At 44.1% G+C, this 18,669-nt stretch overlaps 1 protein-coding gene across 1 annotated transcript in view; it reads left to right on the top strand.

Annotated features, from left to right (window-relative positions):
• GLDN (gliomedin) overlaps positions 1-18,669 on the top strand; it is an 80,767-nt gene that overhangs the window by 51,569 nt on the left and 10,529 nt on the right. The window contains exons 3-6 of the mRNA XM_006831648.1: positions 5,079-5,096; positions 5,420-5,527; positions 14,135-14,281; positions 16,809-16,928. Of these exons, the coding sequence (XP_006831711.1) occupies positions 5,079-5,096; positions 5,420-5,527; positions 14,135-14,281; positions 16,809-16,928 (393 nt within the window). The remainder of the gene's footprint in view (positions 1-5,078; positions 5,097-5,419; positions 5,528-14,134; positions 14,282-16,808; positions 16,929-18,669) is intronic.

Raw genomic sequence — 18,669 nt, 5'->3', positions numbered from 1 at the left:
AGTTTAAACCCAGCAACTCAAAAGATGTGGCCGTTTGCTTCCCTAAACGATTTACAGCCTTGGAAACCCTGGGGGCCATTTTACCCAATATTCTACGGTCACTATGAGTCAGAAGAATCAACTTGATGGAGTTGGTTTGGGGTTTGGTGCAGGTGGAAAAGATCACAATTGATTTCTTTTGACTGAGGTCAGCTGTCCACATGACCCCCATACCAGTGCGTGTGCTCCATCTAGTGTTAAAATCACGTAGACACAGCCTTCACTGACCCTAGACGCTGATGCCATTTTCAGAAAATCATTTTGGCCTATAGTAGAACTGGCTACAGGGGAGCAAACTCCCAAACAACCCTTCTTCTAAGGCTCCCATGACTATTAGGGTTGCCTCTCTCCATTAGTGCCCTACTTCCCAGTCAGCTTTGCCTCAGACACAATCACTCAGAGTTTGCTGAGATACCTCTTAAATTTCTAGCTTCCTCTTCAATTCTGCACTCACCATGTTCATCCCCCAACTTTATCCCTGGTTTTCACTATATAGATACCTGGGGTTGATTCTCTCTTTCTCTCTTTCCTTTCCATCGACTTCTAGTTACCTTCCAACTACAAAGAAAATCTCAAACAAATACAGATTCCCCTGAATCTACTGACAAGCAATAGATAGGTTTATAGGGGGGCAACAACACTAGTGAAGTATGCACACCACAAAATGGTCAATCATTCGAGATCCAGAAGGCAGCACTTACCCAAGGACAAAGTTCAGAAAGGTGCAGGAGAAATGGAAACAAGAAACAGGGAGGAAGTAGGAGAAGCCATGTTAAGGGAATGCAAATCATTGAGATGAAATGAAGTGTATGATTTGCTAAATGCCAGATAGATGATCTGCTCTGTGAACCTCTACTCAATACATTTTTTACAATAAAAAAGGAAAAACAAAACAAAACCCATCTATTGTTGCTCCTTCTTCCTCCACAGATAATGCTCTAAACCACTGGACTTGGCATTCAAGTGCCTCCAACCTACCCCCACCCACTAACCAGTCTTGTCCTTTCTCCCAAGGCTCTTAAAAGCAGGCTTTCAAACCCACCCATTCCAGTTCAAGCTCCTGCTGAGAATTTGCATTTCTCCCTCAGTTATTTAGATTTTAATAGGACCACCTTTGATTCTTACATACACATGTCTATGGGAGAGGTGAGTTCTCTCATCTGATACAGTTAACACGCTTGGCTGCTAACAAAAAGGTTGGCAGTTTGAGTCCACCGAGAGTCCTGGTGTGGTGCTGCAGGAGAATGCACTGGACAGCAAGGTCAGCAGTTCAAACCTACCAACAGCTCCTCGGAAACCCTATACATGGTTGCTAGCAGTCGGAATGGACTCAAAACAGCACTTAACAACAGCAGTGTGGTGCTGTAGGGTAAGCTCTGGACTGCTAACCACAAGCTTGGCAGTTCAAACCCACCAACCATTCCTCAGAAACTCTATAAAGAAGGGATTGTTGTTGCTGTTAAGTGTTGTTGCGTCTGTTCCAACTCACATGGACCCTGTATAGGGTTTCTGAGGAGTGATTGGTGGGTTTGAACCACCAACCTTTTGGTTCAGAACAAGTTTTCAATCCAGTGTTTATCGTGCAGCGCCACACTAGGACTCTATGACACTTAACAACAACAATAACAAAGGCATCTTGAAGGAGCCCTAGTAGCATAGTGGGTTATCTGTTAGACTGCTAACCCCTAGGTCAGGAGTTCAACTCTACCAGCTGCTCTGCAGGAGAAAGAGGAGACTCCCATAAAGATTTTTTTTTAATTTATAATATACTTTTCCACCCCATTTTATTTATTTATTAACTTTTTCTTGTGAATTGAGTGAAGGTTAACAGACAAGATCACCAGCTTTACAGCAACAAATTGTACACTTTGGTTCATCTCAATGATTATAATCCCCTCCCCAAAAACAATAGTTATCCTGCTTCCTCTCTGTAGCTTGCTTTTCTTTTATATCTTAATTTCATAAATGAACAAAGCAAACATATTTAATGCACACATACAAAACAAAAAAATATATATTCATTTAAGTGTCCAAAGGACACATTTTGCAAGCCAGCCTCCTGCCCCCAGGCACTCAACCTTTCTCAGTCTGTGGGTCTGGAGTCCTCAGCTGCCCTCTCTCTCTCACGCCATTACCTCTGTCACCATCTCTGCTGTAGCCACTTTTCTAAATAGATTCTCTCACTCCACTCATGCCCTTCCTTCTTGATGGACCTGGTGTCCTCTGTTCATGAAATGAAAGATTAACTACTGCTCCTTTCAGTTACACATCTTCTACAATTACCATTGTGACCATAGTGATTAATCCTGATAACAATGTCTCACAATTGAATCATAAAATCCTATCACCATCATCCCTCCATTCCCTCTCACCAGATCTACCTGGAGAAGAGGAAAACTATCCTGTGGCGATTCTACCTTACCTGCCTCATTCTGAAACTAGGCACACTCAGGAAGCCTTCGTGCTTTTATAGCCTCCATTTTTTTAAAAGTGTTTTATTGTGAATTATGTGATAGTTTACATGGGAGAACATTAGTTTTACATTCATTCTATCGTATATCGTTTCATTGCCATGGTTACAATCCTCTCCATGCATCATCAACCAACCAAAGGGTATACACTACAAGCCTGCCCCCTGGTCCTCAGCACACAGCCCCTCTCCCTCTTTGTGTCTAAAGTCCCCAGCTGCTCCATCTCTCCACATCATCATCTCTGCCTCCATCTCTGGCGTCACTGCTTCTCTGTGTAGGGTCCTACTCTCCACTCTTCTCCCTTAATGGTCCCAAGGACCTCCACTCCTAGACTGAAATATTAATCACTCCCCTCCTTGCTATAAAACTTCTTTCCAACCCTCACAATCAGTCCTGATAACAATTATTCACTATTATATCACAAGAGACCCATCTGCATTTAATTTCATCAGCCCTGCCCAGACAGATTGGCTACTACTCACTGGAGATTCTACCTTCCCCCACGCCCTCTGGATCTAGGTTCCCTCTTGAAAGCTTGTAAACCAGTCACTTCTTGCCTTTGTAGCCCTCCCCACCTATTTTGGGTAGCCAATGTCCAAGATGCCCATCCCTGTCTACTCTGTGTGTGGAGGGGGTGGGAATGATCCTTGCTGTAAAGATTTGTTCCCTCTTTTGAGCTACTGCATCCATAGGTGTAGGTCAAGTTCATCAAATTGTATCAGATTACTCTTTTTTTTTCCCCCTCTTCTATCTTCTTCGGGTTGAGCTCTGATCATCCAGTCATTGAAGCCAGATCAAGTGGGTATTATCTGCAAGTGTGGGTGTTCTTGTGCATATGCCCTCTCTTCGTATCAGCTGGATGCTTCACTCTCTACTCTAGTCCTCTGTGCCTATGTCACTAACTCTGGGCCAAAGAGTCCCCAGGTCTTGCCACACTGCTGGCCAACCAGGTCTCCACCTGGATTCACAAATCCTCCATTTTTGATAGGTAACATTCCCATAGAGATTTACAGCCTCAGAAACCCTATAGAGGATCTTATGAGTCAAAACGAACTCCACGACATGCAGAGGCATCGCGAAAGAAAGTCCTAGTGATCTACTTCCAGAAAACCAGCCATTAAAAACCCTATGAAGCTCAGTTCAGCTCTGATATACATGAACAACCATGATGAGGGTTCATCAGCAATGGATTTCAGCACCTTCGTAAATCATCGTGGTTTCAGAGTGCCTTTCCCAAGTAGATTGTAAACACAATTAATGGAAGAACCAAGATTTCTGCAGTTTTGTGTGGCCCACACAAGGAGGGGTTTGGTGCATGTAGTAAAATAATAATAATAATAGCAACCTTAATAAATGCTTAGTTTCTGATTGATCACTGACTTGGATTTATGGGAAAACCTTTCTACTCCAGCACCGGTCATCGGTATATGTGTTCTGGGGAAACACAAGTATTTCAACTGCTCATGTTGCCTTCTCATTACCTTGCCTGAGTTCTCAAATAGAATAGTTGACAATAAGAAGCAAAATTGTTTTGTCAGATTATATGTAAACCATTCCTCTGAACTCCCTAGATCCTCTGGTAATCACATAATAGGGAAGGAATTTGTTACCTGATCTGGGCTCTTGATTTTTCTCAGGTTATTTCATACAATAAAATAGAGAACCATTTTGCTCTGAACTCCCTTGGGCAGCCCTAAGGAGATAAGCTGGTGGATGGGGGCATTGGGTCCAGGTCAGGAGCTACGTCTAACCGTTGAATGATGGCACTACCTTTTGAGGCCACATACTGGGGTCCCTGTGTCCTCTTATTGAACCTCATTAAATTGATTACTCGATTGCTGTCATTAGGTGTTAAGTCTGACTCCTAAGGATCCAATGCACAATGAAAGGAAATACTGCCCAGTCTTGCGTCAGCCTCACAATTCAATTATTGTCATGTTTGAACCCATCCCCATCAATCCATATCATTGGGGGGTCTTCCTCTTCCCTACCCTCCCCCCACCCCCCGCTGACCCTCCGCTTTATCAGCATGATGCCCTTGTCCAGAGACATTGCTGTAAAATAAAATGAAAGATCTATTAATCCATAGTAATGCCAACTTGGAACTTATTCTTTTATTGAAATTTCAGCACAAATGGTTTTGATTGGTAAATGGGTCTTTGTTGAATTGCTTTTAAGAATCTCTTAGGCAAATGCGTTGTTGGGTGCAGTTGACTTAATTCCAACTCATAGCAACCGTATGTAACAGAGCATAAACTGTCCCGTAGGTTTTTCTAGGCTGCCATCTTTATGGCAGCAGATGACCACATCTTTCTCCCTTAGAGCCCATGGGTGGGTTTGAACCACTAATCTTTTGATTAGCAGCCAAATACCACTAGGGCTCCTTGTTAGGCAAATGTAAGGATTTTGAAATAAAAGGTGTGGGATCCGTTCCTTAAAATCACTAAATCTTTAGTACATTTTAAGGTAGGTGTGGGTAGGGGAGGGTACTCTGATTTATTTTGGGTTGTGATGCTGGCCTTTTTTCCTTCAAGTAGTTTATCATCCTAATTTCTTTTTCTATTGTAGGACCACCTGGCCCACCAGGTAAGCTCCCACAGAATTTCCAGTTTCCTAGGAGGATCTGGGTGATTCGCCAACGTCCTCCAGAAAGGATGAGGTGGGGAGGAGGAAGAATATGGAGGTGGCCCTGAGTATGCCCCCTCCCTTCCCCTAGCCCTTCTCTCTACCCCAGTCGCAAGCTCCCCTGCCACCTCCCATTCCAAGAACCTACATCCCCACCCCCACCATCTGTCACTGCAGGGGTGGGGAGGGAACAGCAAAGGTGGAGACCGCATCGGGTGCCTGCAAATTGCACGAACACTTCAGTGATGAGTTTGGAACTATCCCTGTTTTGTGTTTTGACCCAGGACCTCCTGGAGCAGATGGCATAGCAGGACACAATGGATCACATGGACTGCCCGGTCTCCAGGGTCCAAAAGGCGAAAAAGGAACAAATGGGAAAAGAGGCAAAATGGGTATCTAGCAATTCTTCTTGCGAATTTCCTCATTGCTTGGCTGCATGATTGTGCTTCTGGATTAAATCTGTGGGTGGTGGTTTAAGATGTTTCATCTCTGCTTTATCTCTTGTCTGGGAGCCACTGGGTCCTGGGGTGTCTTGTTTTGGTGAAAATATACATAGACAAAGAGACACCATTTTAACAATTTCTACAGACACATTTCGTTGGTTACATTCTTCCAGCTTTGCTAGCATTCTGCCTTTTCCCACATTGATAAACCACCACCATCATCAACTCACTGTCCCTAAGTTTCCAGCCAATCTTTCTAGTCGTCATTGTCAGTTTGGCCTCACATAGATGATTCTTTAAAAGAACACAATGCTCAAAGCAGATGTACTTTACTAATTAAAGTAAGATATTTATTGTTTCCAATAAGACTTCAAGAGATAGTTTTTATTTAAGGTTAAAAGTTTGTGTGTGTGCGTGTGTGTGTGCGTAGGCGTTATCCAGTTTCAAAGGTTCCAGAAAGCCTAAAGTCCATGAGAATTTGACATTCCGTTGCATGTTTACCCCTTTTGATCAGGATTTGCCTCTAGAATCTTTGATCATAATGTTTACTAATCAGATGTAATTTTATACGTTGAGCATAATGTTTAGTAATCAGATGTAATTTTATACGTCGATCATAATGCTTAGTAATTAGATGGCTCTCAGGCACCATCCACTTCTGGTCTTATGACAAAGGAGGCAGCTCATGGAGGCAGCTGTTCAGCCCCGACAAATGTTTATTTCACCTGGAGCGGTGTCTCTCTGATTCCTACCCTCCAGCTTGTTCTGCTCATACTGAAAGTCAGAAAGGGTGGGACGGGAGATACCATAAGTCAGTCCTGGAGATACCATAAGTTGTGGGGCGCTGTGATACCCTGAGTTCCTTCAAGGTTAAGTTCCTGCCTTGCCCTCACACTGCCTATTCCTGCTTGTTGGATTGAAAATCAGTTGACTAATGTTGGCTCCTGGTAAGGACTGGCCAAAGGAATAGTTGGCACGTTTGAGTAGAAAGGCAGCGAAGGCTGAACACAGCAACTTCTCCCCAAGGCTGGCTCTCAAGTCAGCTGACCAAGCTTCCTGGGTCTTTTCGGCAGGTTCTCAGGACTCTTACAAAGATGAGGCTGGCATCCCCTGCCTGATGTGCATGGGAACATTGCCAGCACCTCAGCAAAGGAGCATCAATGTGTCCCATACGTATAGGGAGCAGTGAGAGGCAGGGGGCTCATGCAGGGCCTGCCAGGAGGCAAGGCTGGGGCTGGTGGGGCAGATCCTGAGGAGTCAGGCTCACCTGAAGAGAGCTGGCACCTGGCACAGTGGAGGCTGATCTGGCTCTCAGCCTTCTGTCAAGACCACTGCTGAGGGGCCAGGAGAAGTTATTTTCAGTCTAAGACTCCACTGCACCCTCTTGTGTCTTTTCAACCTCTTGGCTCTAATACCCAAATGTACCTCAACATGCCCTGGACTAGAGGAAATACTAGAAGATTCCTACAGATAGAACAGCTACTCCTTCCCAACCTCTGTTTTACTCTTTTTTTTTTTCCTTTAAATTAATTTTATTTTCAGCTATAAACATCTTTTTCAGGCAATATTACTGAATAATTTGTTTACAGGGCTTTAAGGTTTTGAGAAAAACATGTTTTTAGAAAAAATTCTTAGCTCTGTTATACAGAGTTGTGGTATAAAAATGCTTTATACTTTATAATGTATGTTTCTTTAGAAGGCAGGAAGCTAGACTTTAATCCTGCTGAAGAAATTTTTCTAGTTTAAACTTATTATAGAGAATGAAAAGATTGTATTAAAACGTCTTCTGGTTGAGCACCCTCTGCTCTACTCTTAACCTGCAAACACTGGAAGGACTCTATGGGGAAGGAGGAAATGCTGAGCACCATGACCACTTGGTAAAGCTGACCTGCTCCTATCCCTTGGAGGCAGCTTCTAGGGAAATGTGCTGGACACAGCCCAGGCTAGTTCAGTATGCACAAGGCCTGCAATCACAGAATTATGTAGGAGTAATGGATCATTACATGTAGAGTAATCATTATAATTATGAAAGAGCATAGCATAGAATAATGATGACTCAGTGTGTGGGACATGCTTGGTTTATCCCGGGAAGACGCTAAAAAACGTGATCCATTCCTAAGGATTCAGCACTGAGTATTATAAGATTCTGGTGCAAATGGTTAATGCACTTAACTGATAACCAAAAGGTTGGTGGTTTGAGTTCACTCAGAAATGCCCTGGAAGAAAGTCCTAGCAACCTACTTTTGAAAGATGTGCCATTAAAATCTCTATGGAGCTCAGTTCTACTCTGACACATGTAGGGTGGTTATGGGTTGGAGCCTAACTCCTGGCAGCTGATTTACTAGAGGGGGACCATGTAACACTGGGCCTCGGAAACCATATGCAAAGTTCACTATGTGTCAGAATCGACTCCACAGCCCACCACCACCACCACCACCACCACCACCACATCATAACCAGAGATACATGTTTGAAGCAAAGAAGAGGGTACAGTAATAGGGAGGGTCCGATCTGAAGGCTGAGAGAGGGAGGGAGGAAGGGAGGTGCATGCACAGACCTTGGGGGTAGGGAGCCCAGAGTGGGAGGAGCAACAAGGGACTCCTAGCGGCTGGAGGGAGACCAGAGAAGTCTGAGTGTCCCAGCTGCCAATGTCCAGGAAGGTCCTGCGGCATCTTACACAGAAAGGACCCTGGCCCTGGTCAGGGCTGTCAGAGAAGAGACCATATGGAAGCTGCTGAGCTGAAGGATCATTACTGATTTGACGAGGAGGAGAGATATGGAAGAGCATTCCAGAAAGACGGAACAAATGCTAGTTTCAAAAAGATGAAACCAGGAGTCCTGTTCCACAGAGACAGGGACTCAAGGTGGGATGTGCCCTCTGGCAACAGTCTTCTGAACATCTAAATGTTGTTGTTGTTGTTGTTGTTAAGTGCTGTAGAGTCGGTTCCAACTCATAGCCAGCCTGTATAGGGTTTCTGAGGATTTAAATCTTTGAGGGAGTAGAAAGTCTCATCTTTCTCCTGCGGAGCGGCTGGTGGGCTCGAACCGCAGACCCTGAGGTTCGCAGTCCAGTGCTTATCATGTGGAGCCACTGCACTAACTTTACTCTAGCAGTGCTCCAGGGGCCCTGGTGGTGCTTTGATTAAGTGCTCGGCTGCTAACTGAAAGGTCAGAGGTTTGGTTAGCATGAGTCTGGAAGAAACTGGCAGTCTGCTCCCGTAAAGATTACAGCCCTGGAAACCCCATGGGGTAGTTCTCCTCCGCCCTCCAAGCAGATTCTCACCTTCTTCTGACAGAATGTGCTGACGGAAAGCCAGTCACGAGACAAGCAGCGCCAGGGTCACCGGTTCATACTAACATGAGTGTGTATTTCTCTCACAATAGCAATGGGTTTGGTTTAATGCTCACGTCAGCGTGAGGAGGAAGGAAGTTTTTATTAGCCACATTTTTCTAGATGAAGAAAGCTTATCTTTCTGTTTCTCAAACAGGCCAAGCTCACTGTGTGTTTGTGGCCTGGCTCTCTAGGGAGAATGTGATCTCCATGAGGAGACCCCTGGTCTTGTGCAGCATTCACTTAGCCCAGGAGCTCAGTGAATGTTGCTAAATGAATGACAGTAACTTGCCAAATAGCTAATAGGTGGAAGAGGCAGGACATGGATCGAGGCCACTCAGACTCCTATAACCACAGCAACATGAAGCTTTCCTGAACCTGAGTTGTCAGGGTGGGGTTACTGGGGATCCCCCATGGCAGGAACAAACAGGAAAGAAATCTGAGCCCCTACAATTTATTGACGACTCTAAGACTCTGCCTTGTTATCATCTGAACCCTGATGTTGAGTGCCCTAGCAGGGCTGGAAGGATTCCAGTCTGTCAGTGCAGACTGCAGGGCATTGAAAAGAATGCACATTCAGTGAGTAATGAATAACCTGCCACGCAAAGCAGAAGATATGTCTATAGTTCCTGCTTAAAAAGGCAGAGGTGATCAATGGAAGGAGTCCCAGCAACACCTGGCTCAGTCTTAACTGGACTCTGAGGCCTTGGGCAGGTCATTCCACCATCTGAGCCTGGGTCTGTAGACTGAGAGGGTTGGGTTATGACACATATAATATGGTTTCCAGTTTTTATAAACACTGCTATGTTGACATCAGCCACTCCTCAGAAACCCTAGACAAGGTCGCTATGAGTCAGAACTGACTGGATAACACAACAACTGGATGTTATCGACTGCCATTGAGTCGGTTCCAACCCATAGTGACTTTGTGTCTAACAGAACAAAGCATTTCTTCTCTCTCTCTCATTTTCTCACTTAAGAGTTAACATCACATTGGCTTTAAAAATCAAATCCCCACAGAAACAGAAATAAACGTCCTCCTCCTTACTCATGTCTTGGGACTGAGTTTTGCGCAACACCCCTTGGCCCCCTTTTCCCCTGCCAGAGTTGGTAACAGATGGTTTTGCCTAAAATAAAACATCCTCCTTCACCCCCTGCCATGAAGATGATGGAATTGACCCCAGCCCGGAGACCGTCACACAACCCTAAACTCCAGTGCTGGTAAAGCTGTTTGTTCTGAGTGGGCACCACCAAAGAAGAAAAATAGCTCAGGAGCAAGGCAAGCAGACTCTGGCCTTTTCCTGTGAGAATGTGCTGACGGGAAGGAGCGAGGCGGCATGGGATAAACAAGGCTAGGATCCAGATCACACTCGTGTCCATGTGCACAGCTCGTAGTCCTGACCTCTGTAGGTCCTCTGACGGTGAATAGTTTATATCTGACACCATGGCCAATGTACAACAAAGCAGTCTTGCCACTCAAGGTCAGGTGATGCTTTCCAGAGGTGATGTCAAAGAGAGGGCAGAGATGGATTTTGTGCCCAGTATCCCTGCCCTTTCTTAATTAAATGGTAGTTCATGCCCCAGCTCAGTGTCAAAATGCATCCTGAAGCAAAAGTCTTCGCTGTATCTTTAAATACCTGTTCTCAGGAGGGCGATGCAGTGGTGTGAACATTTTCCTATTTCACACATAGCCTTTTTAAGAGAGAAAATGAGAGGCCTAAGAGGAAGGAATAAAAGGAAGGGGAAATTGGATGATGATGCAGAAAGGCTCTTTGTGACAGGAATAAATGCCTTAAAAGAAAACCCGGGAGTAACTAGCGGATACCATTTCCCTGAGCACTGCTAAATCTGGGTCACGTGAGACCTTTAGAAGGTATCACTTATACTTGGTGCGTTGGGCTGGCTGGACTCTATGGCAACATGCTTGTCTTTTGTCTCCGCCAGATAATGTGTCAAATTGTCTATTGAAAATACTGACAAAAGAACGTCTGCCCATGCAGAGGTCCCCGAGTAAGTGGACCACTTTCCAGCATGATGTCCTGGTGACCTGTAGGTGGAGATGACCCAAAGTGATAGCTTTTCAGTGCAGGAGGGAGAGATGCATTGTGAGCGATGAATCCCTGACCTGAGAGGCATGATTGCGGTAAATCCACAGCAGAGCCATTTGCTGACAATAGAGAGGTTTCCCCTGTTCTTCTCCACATTCTCCTCCACTCTATCCCCAGCTCCTCAGGCAGTGTACAAGGCTTGCCTGAGGTAACCATTGATAAAGTCAAGGAACCCGGGATTTCTGACTCTCAGCTATAGCTGGTTTCCAATGGTTTTCATTGCATTGTTGTTGTTAGGTGCCATCAAGTTGGTTCCAACTCAGAGCAACATTATAAACAAAAGAATGAAATGCCCGGTCCTGAGCCATCCTCACAACCATTGGTATGTTTGAGCCCACTGCTGCTGCCACTGTGCCAAGCCATCTCATTGGGGGTTTTGCTCTTTGTCACTGACCCTCCACTTTACCAAGCATGATGTCCTTCTCCAGGGACTGCTCCCTCCTGTTAATATGTCTGAAGTATGTGAGATGAAGTCTCATCATTCTGGCTGCTAAGGAGCATTCTGACAGACAAGTGATGGTTTCACTTAGATTTTTTGTTGTTAAATGATGCCCAGTTGATTCCAACTCATAGTGGCCTTGTATAGATAGGGCTTCCAGGGAGCATCTGGTGGGCTTGAACTACAGACCTTGTGGTTTTCAGTCCAGTGCTGATCCTACAGTGCCACACCAGGAGTCCTTCACTTAGATGTTGTTGTTGTTAAGTGTCATCAAGTCAGTTCCCGACTCATAGCAACCCTGTTTAGGGTTTTTGAGGAGTGACTGGTGAGTTTGAACCTCTGACCTTGTATGGTCTAGTGCATTAACCCACAGTGCCACACCAGGTCTCCTCACTTAGATACTGGAGTGTTTTTATGTACTTTTAATATTCTTCTCCAACACCATAACCAAATATATGATTCTGTTGTCTTCTTTGTTCATTGCCCAACTTTCACATGCATTGTTGTTGTTGTTAGGTGCCATCGAGTAGGTGTGAACTTATAGAGACCTTATATATGCATAGGAGACAATTAAAAATACCATGGATTGGGTCAGGTGCACCTTAGTCCTCAAACTGACCTTCTCGCTCTTGAGCACATTAAAGAGCTGTTTTTGTCAGCGGACTTGGTTAATGCAATACATCATTTGATTTCTTGACTGTTACTTCCATTAGCATTGATTGTAGATCCAAGCAAATTGAAGTCTCGGACAACTTCAATTTTTTTCTCCATTTATCATGATGTTATTTATTGATCCAGTTGTGAAGATTTTCATTTCTTTACATTGAAGTGCAATCCTTACTGAAGACTGTAGTCTTTGATGTTACCATTGAATATAGGAGAACACAAACCACTTTGGAGATTTACCATTCCTCTGGGGTAAATGAGAGATGTGAAGAGCTCTAACTTTATGTTTTAGGGGAAAACTGCCTTTGATGGCAGTGTGGAGTATTCAAGTTCAATCTGTGATGTGATGTAGTGATGATCTCCCATCAATGACGGAGCCTAAGAAGAGCCAACCAAGTAAAATCAAAAGGCTTTGGTGATTGGATAGGAGGTTGATCTAAATGACCAAAGTGTCTTGCAATTGGATTCTCTATTATACTTGAATATCCTTTGTGACTGAGGTTGAGGGGAGGAAGGAGAAGGCCCAGATGTAATTTTAAATCAGGAGGGAAGATATTTGCAAGGTCAGAATGATGACATTAGAGAATTAGGATTGGTCAACAATCACGTCTACAAATGAAGTTTAGTTTTTCCTTCCCAGTCTGTATGCCTTTTGAATCTTCTTTCCTTGTCTATTGCATTGATTAAAATATCCAGCAGTGTTAAATAAAAAGTGAGCAGACATTCTTGCCTCTTCCTGATGTTAGAGGGAAAGCATTTAGTCTTTCACTACTAAGTGTGGTGTTAACTATAAGTTTTTGTAAATTCTCTTTTTCAGATTTAGGAAGTTCCCTTCTATTACTAGTTTGATGAAAATTGTTATGCATGAGTGCTGAACTATATCAAATGCCTTTTCTTCATCCATTGAGATGGCCATAGGATTATTCTTACAGAATTTGTTAATATGATGAAGTTCATTGATGCAATGGTTTGAATTTTGGACCATATTCTGACAAGAGCTAAATGCTGAGTCACTTGTAGGTCTGTTGGCTCCTTCTGAAGTTTTTGAAGCTTCCACATACCCTTTATTCTCAGGGTAAGTTAGCCCCATGACAAAGAGGAGCCCGGGTGGCACAGTGGTTAAGCACTCAGCTGCCAACTGAAAGGTTAGTGGTTTGAACCCACCAGGTACTCTGCAGGAGAAAGATGTGTTTCCATAAAGATTTACAGCCTTGGAAACCCTATGGGGAAGTTCTGCTTTTCCTATAGAATCACTATTATGTCGGAGTCAACTACAGCTGTGAACTGGGGTTTTGTTTTTTGTTGTTTTGGACAAAGACAAGAGAATACCTGGGTGGTGCACACAGTTATCATTCTTGACTACTAACCAACAGGTTGGTGGTTCAAGTCCAGCCAGAGGCACCTTGAAATAAAGATCTGGTGAGCTACTTCCCCAAAATCAGTCACTGAAAACCCCGTGGAGCACAGTGTTACTCTGGCACAAAAGGGGCCACCATGAATGAGAGTCAACGCAACAGAAGCGTTTTTGTGTTTTTTGTGTTTTTTTTGTTGTTGTTTTTTTTTTACCAAGATAAACTTTCTGATGGCTCCACCCCAAATTCTATTCTTTTGTGAGTCTTCCAGACTAACTGATGGGGATGAGAACTATTCCCTGTGTAAACTCTGAGAATTATACAGTGAGCAGAGATCTTGACCAGTTTTTTTTTTACAGTGAGAGTGAGGATAACAGCTCAGGGGGACCACCCCAGTGTGCTGGATGATGCAGGTGACAGGCCCTCCTCTAGGTCTCACTTGCTTTCTGCTGTGGCTATAATCGCCTGTGGTTCGGTCCTCTTTCCTACCTGTTGGTCCAGCCAAATTTCTCTAAAAATAAGCCAGCAGAGAGCATCAGAAATTCTTTAAGGATGGACATGTTTGATTCTTAAGGCGGCTTTATATCAAAAGTAAAAAGTATGGTATTCGTTTTCTCCAGCATTTCTTGCACCAGAAAATAATATGCTATTTATTCTCAGGACTACCTGGAGCCACAGGAATTCCAGGGGAAAAAGGAGAAAAGGGAGACCCTGGTGAACTGGGCGTGACCGGAAACCAGGGCCCACCAGGACAGAAGGGTGAGAAGGGAGACAAAGGGGATGTGTCCAATGATGTGCTCCTCACAGGTAAGCCACCGTTTACTGGCTCCCTGAGGCATATGGGCCTAGAGCTGCAGTAGCTCTTCTCTCTAGCTCCTCTCTCTTTGTTTGCTTTTTGCGGTCATCTGTTTTGCAGCATGCTCTGTGCTTTCAAAAAAGAAGGAAACTGCATGTTACTCTGGTGTGGGCAAGACCAAATTCAGGTCTAAAGGGAAGTTTGGGTTGAAATAGGATGATGGCAGCTTCTTTTTCCAAATATTTATTTAAATGCAGCACAATCTGAAACAAGACAAGTAAGCAATTTAAGGTATCTCATAGAGAATAACTAGCAGAAACGCACATGCATTTTCTTCGGTGTAGAGGCAGAGTCATTCTTGGACCTTTATCCTAAGCTTTTGACATAAAGTTAGAGGTAAAACTTGGTTACTGATTTTCCTTTCCTGAGTCTAGCCTAGGTTAAAAGCAAATATTTGGTACCTCTGAGGGAAGGAGGAGACCTGGTGATGCAGTGGTTAAAGTACTCAGCTCTGAACCCAAATATGAGCAGTTGGAACCTACTGGTCACTCTGTGGGAGGAAGATGCGGCTAGTCTACTTCTGGAAAAGATTGATAGCCTTGGAAATCCTATGGGACAGTTCCACTCTGCCCTACAAGGTTGCTATGAGTCCGAATTGACTCCAGTGTGGTGGGATTGGTTTTGTTTTGTTTGTTTGTTTTGAGGGGGATGGAGCTAAGCGACAGCTAGTTCTACACAGAAATCATAGGATGGAAAGGGTGGGAGAGAGCTGATTGTAATGAGGGAGAAGAGAAGAGCTTTAAAAGCATGGTACTTAGCAGACACTTGATGTCATAAGAACCTAACTATCATATTAACATATTCAAGAAGCATTACTGAATACAGAGAATACCTTTTATGAGTCTGGGAATATGAAAATGAATAAGATATGATTATCTGTCCTCAAGAAGTTAGAATGATAATATGTAGAATAATGATCCTGAATAACTCATCCATCCAATTATCTACCCATCCATGCAGCATTTATATATTACCTACAATTTGTCAGGCACTGTGTTAAAAGTACCTGACAAATTGTATTTAATCAAGGAACGATTCAATTCTGTTGAGTATGGTTTGTTTCATAAGCAGGGAAAGTTGCTATGCAAAACACATAAAATTTAAATGTGTTTTGACATCAGCATACTTTGAAAATGTGAGGCTATGTTGTACTTCAGGTCTATGGGAAATGGGCATCTCCAGAATACCACATTCCCCTATTCTTTTGACCAAACTGGGAGTGATAACAAACCATTCAGAAAAGCACCATCCTTGAGTGTCCCCCAAACCAGAATTGAGTGTGTTCACTGGGCAGAAAGAGGAGCAGTTGTGGAAAGGTTGACTCTTGTCTGCTCAGTCAACAGACCTCTGCCCCATATGTCCCCTACTGCTCACTGTAGACTGAAAGGGCTTATTTGGTCTGGGTAGATACAGGCAGCTAAATTGGCCTCAGATCACTAGTCCTGGTGTGGCACTGTGGGTTAATGCGTCAGACTGTAAAGTCATTTGAACTGCAAGGTCGGTGGTTCAAGCTCACCAGCTGCTCCTCAGAAACCCTATACAGGGTCACTAAGGGTCGGAATTGACTCGATGACACTTAACAACAACAACACTAGTCTTAGCTCAAAACAAGAGGGTAGAATCAAAGGACTAAACAGCCCAGTCCAGTAATATCTGTAAATGGAAGGTCCAGAACCAACTGCCCATTTACAGGGCAAATGAGTCACATGAGCCACCTGAAGTTAGAGGCGTGGCTGCCTGCAGGTGTGTAGGATTACAGCTTTGAAGCATTCATAGCAGTAAACTCATTGGAGGCACCCAGGGCAGGCCAGGGCAGGGATTGCAAGACTCACACTGGAGATGAGAAAACAGAGGCTCAGAAGGGTTAAGTTCCCTGCCCAAGATCATAATGCTGAATAGAACCAGAACTTAAAGGAGCTCCTAACTTCTCATTAAAGATTTTTTCTTCTACCAAGTGCAAGTAAAGCAGTATTTCTCATACCTGGCTGCATAAAAAATGCAGGTGTCCAACCTGACACCCTAAATATTCTGATTGGTTTGGAGTGGAACCTAGTGTTAGAATGTTATCAAAGGTCCTTAAGTGAGTCTAATGTACAGCCAGGGTTGACATCCACTGACACTGGCCAATGTAAAATGGATCGTCTTTGGCCTGAGACTCACCTGAGGTTGAGTTCCAGCTCTATTCAAGTTGTGATGTAGGACAAAGCCCTTAACTTCTCTAGGACTCAGTTCACTGAGGGTAATAACACTGCCCTCCAGAGCGCTTAGGAAGAATGATGGTGAGGAGGCTGTAAAGTTCTTAGCATAGTTCCTGGCACATATTTGGTACTCAGCACCTCTTGTGGGTTTTCTCAACTTGTGTATAGTTAACCTCTGGGAAGACCCTCTAGAGCGGTTCTTTTATCCCCTTTCCTTGTGTGAAACCCAATCTCTGTTTATGGTCCTTTGATCAATCAATGTCTCTCTTTCTTAATCCAGGTGCCAAAGGTGACCAAGGCCCACCTGGACCACAGGGGCCTCCAGGTCCTCCAGGACCACCTGGAAGCAGAAGAGCCAAGGGCCAGCGGCAGCCACCCATGTCTAACGGCCAGTGCACAGGTCACTAACCCCTGTCCCAGGGAACTCGCCCCTGTCACTGTGGTCCCCAACTCATGGGCTACACCCCAGACTTGTAAACAAGTTTTTTTAAAACAAAGGGAAAATATTTTGTCCAAAGGGAGAGTTTCCCTTGCAACATGCTCATGGGAGGCCAGAGAAACCTACAGAGATAAGGATTGGGCTCCCACTTCATTTTCTTATCCCTCTTTGCACCTCAATGTAATGAAAGTGAAAATCCTCATCATTGGACCAATAAATAACATCAAGATACGTGGAGACAAGATTGAAGTTGTCAAAGACTTCATTTTGCTTGGATCAACCATCAACACTCATGGAAGCAGCAATGAAGAAACCAAATGATGTACTGCATTAGGCAAATCTGTTGCACAAGACCACTTTAAAGCATTCAAGAGCAAAGATATCAATTTGAGGACTAAAGTGCACTTGAACCAAACCATGGTATATTCTGTAGGCTCATATGCATGTGAAAGTCGGACAGTGAATAAGGAAGATTGTAGCAGAATTGATGCATTTGAGTTATGGCATTCGAGGAGAATATTAGAAGTACCATGGACTGCCAAAAGAACAGACCGATCTGTCTTGGAACAAGTACAGCCAGAATGCTCCTTAGAAGCCAGGATGGTGAGGCTTTGTCTCTTATACTTTGGACACATTATCAGGAGGGATGAGTCCCTGGAGAAGGACATTATGTTCAGTCAAGTGAAAGGTCAGTGAAAAAGAGGAAGACCCCCAATGAGTTGGATTGTCACCGTGGCAGCAACAAAGGGCTCAAGCATAGCAATGATCATGAAGTCGGCGCAGGACTGGGCAGTGTTTATTGCTCTGTGTGCATAAGGTTGCTAGGAGTCAGTCCCGACGTGATGACCCCCAGCAGTTACCTTCTTTATTTATCTCCAGACTGTGCCTCCTGTTAGTCTAAATCCAACCATCTCCAAGTCTCTACACCTTCTCTAATGCTAAGTTGTTAAACATCTTGTACCAAGGCACTTTTTGGAGGGTTGACTGATCCTTAGTGAGATGATGGGGAAGTTCCAACCTGTTAACTCCTCACAAATACTGCCTACAGTCCTACCATCACCACTGGAATCTCTGGGTGAGGCAAATGGTTAAAGTGCTCGATTGCTGGTTGAAAAATTGGAGGGTCTAGTCAAACTAGAAGTGTCCCAGAAGAAAGGCCTACTTCCAACAAATCAGACACTGAGACCCCTGCAGAGCATGGTTCTACTCTGACACACATGGCGTAACTATGAGTCCCAGTTGACTTTGACAGCAAATGGTGGGACCATCAACACCAATATTTTGGAGTGTTGATGAATGAGAAGCCAGACTGCTCCTTAGAAGCCAGGATGGTGAGACTTTGTCTCTCATACTTCGGAAATGTTGTCAGGAGGGACTAGTCCCTGGAGAAGGACATCATGCTTGGTAAAGTGGAGTGTAGGTAAAAAAAGAAAAAAAAAAAAAGAGGAAGACCCTCAACAAGATGGACTGACACCATGGCAACAACAATGGGCTCAAACATAACAATTGTGAGACTAGCCCAGGACCAGGTAGTGTGTCATGCTGTTGTGCATATAGAATTGCTATGAGTTGGAACTGACTTGATGGCACCTAACAAGTAGGTACAGTTTTAAGTGGTTATTTCATTTAATCCTCACAATAACCCTAAGATACACGCATCATTGTTGTTAAGTGCCTTCAAGTCGGTTCTGACTCAGTTGGC

The sequence above is a fragment of the Chrysochloris asiatica genome, unplaced genomic scaffold (genome assembly GCF_000296735.1).
Source record: "Chrysochloris asiatica unplaced genomic scaffold, ChrAsi1.0 scaffold00004, whole genome shotgun sequence".
NCBI lineage: Eukaryota > Metazoa > Chordata > Mammalia > Afrosoricida > Chrysochloridae > Chrysochloris > Chrysochloris asiatica.
This window is presented reverse-complemented; position numbering and strand designations above follow the sequence as displayed.